General features: G+C 36.5%; 1 protein-coding gene across 1 annotated transcript; it reads right to left on the reverse strand.

Moving 5' to 3' along the window:
- Positions 1–246: 246 nt before the first annotated feature.
- On the reverse strand, positions 247–693 carry LOC107709729 (PR domain zinc finger protein 12; the record flags this gene model as incomplete). Its single annotated transcript, XM_016514323.1, has 2 exons — positions 247–402; positions 503–693. Coding segments are annotated over 2 exons (347 nt in total), but the record flags the coding sequence as incomplete, so codon positions are not given.
- Between the last annotated feature and the right edge of the window lie 299 nt (positions 694–992).

Genomic DNA, 992 nt, shown 5'->3' on the forward strand with positions numbered 1-992 from the left:
TAGATAATAAATAAATAATAGATATATAATACCAGATATTAAATAGAAATAATAGATAAATTAACTACCTAAATTATAAATGTACATCTATCTATCTATCTTTTAATTTTAGTTGAATGAATAGATGTTAAATAAGAATGATGGAATAATATTTTAAAGTGCAAGTACTTCGACGTATGACAATTCTAAACATAAAAAATATATAAATATCAAATTATGAAAAAAGGTAGGTTATATGAAACGAACCTCTACTGCTGTGTAAAATATACTGCTTCCGATCTGCACGACCTCCAGGTTCTGTTCTTGCTCGTTGCGCGCGCATTTGATGTAAGTCATCCAGCTGCGATGATCCTCTTGGCTGGCATCGATGAAATAGCGCACCGTGCCATCTTCGTTGAAAACCTGAGAACATCAAAAACGCTTGCCATGAGTCTCTGACTTTTACGAGGATAAACTCCAAAAAACGAGCCTATGCATGCGGCACCTGTTGAACGTAGCTTACCTCCCACATGAGATTGTTGTTCTTGAAGAGATCTACATGCTCGGGTGAAATGACCCTCCCTGTGAAGGGACCCATCTCGGTGCCAGCTTTTATCCAGGTCTTGGAGAAGATGCCAAGTCCTTCTCCAGGGATTGAGCTCTGCGCAATGATGACTTCACTTGGCAGCACTAAACTGGAGAGTTTCTGGACCTCTGGAGATAGAAAGCAGCAAATAAAGTATAAAGTTAATTTGGAACATTTAGTTTAAATATCGAATAAAAACCAGGAAACAAATACATTTAAACAAAAACACTTGAATTGCAATGACGCAACCTGTTTGCAAGCGCATTTAAAGCAAAAGAAAAAAATTAGTTACAGTGCATAAAATCTTTTATATTGTAAAACTATTATATTTTATTCTAGGCCCCTATATAGCAACGCGCAATGTGTCCATCAGTAAGACTTTAAATGCGGCTTTCAGGCGAGACACAAATAAATGTCAAACGCGTCT

This window comes from Sinocyclocheilus rhinocerous, unplaced genomic scaffold, assembly GCF_001515625.1.
Source record: "Sinocyclocheilus rhinocerous isolate Xijiao unplaced genomic scaffold, SAMN03320098_v1.1 scaffold47786, whole genome shotgun sequence".
NCBI lineage: Eukaryota > Metazoa > Chordata > Actinopteri > Cypriniformes > Cyprinidae > Sinocyclocheilus > Sinocyclocheilus rhinocerous.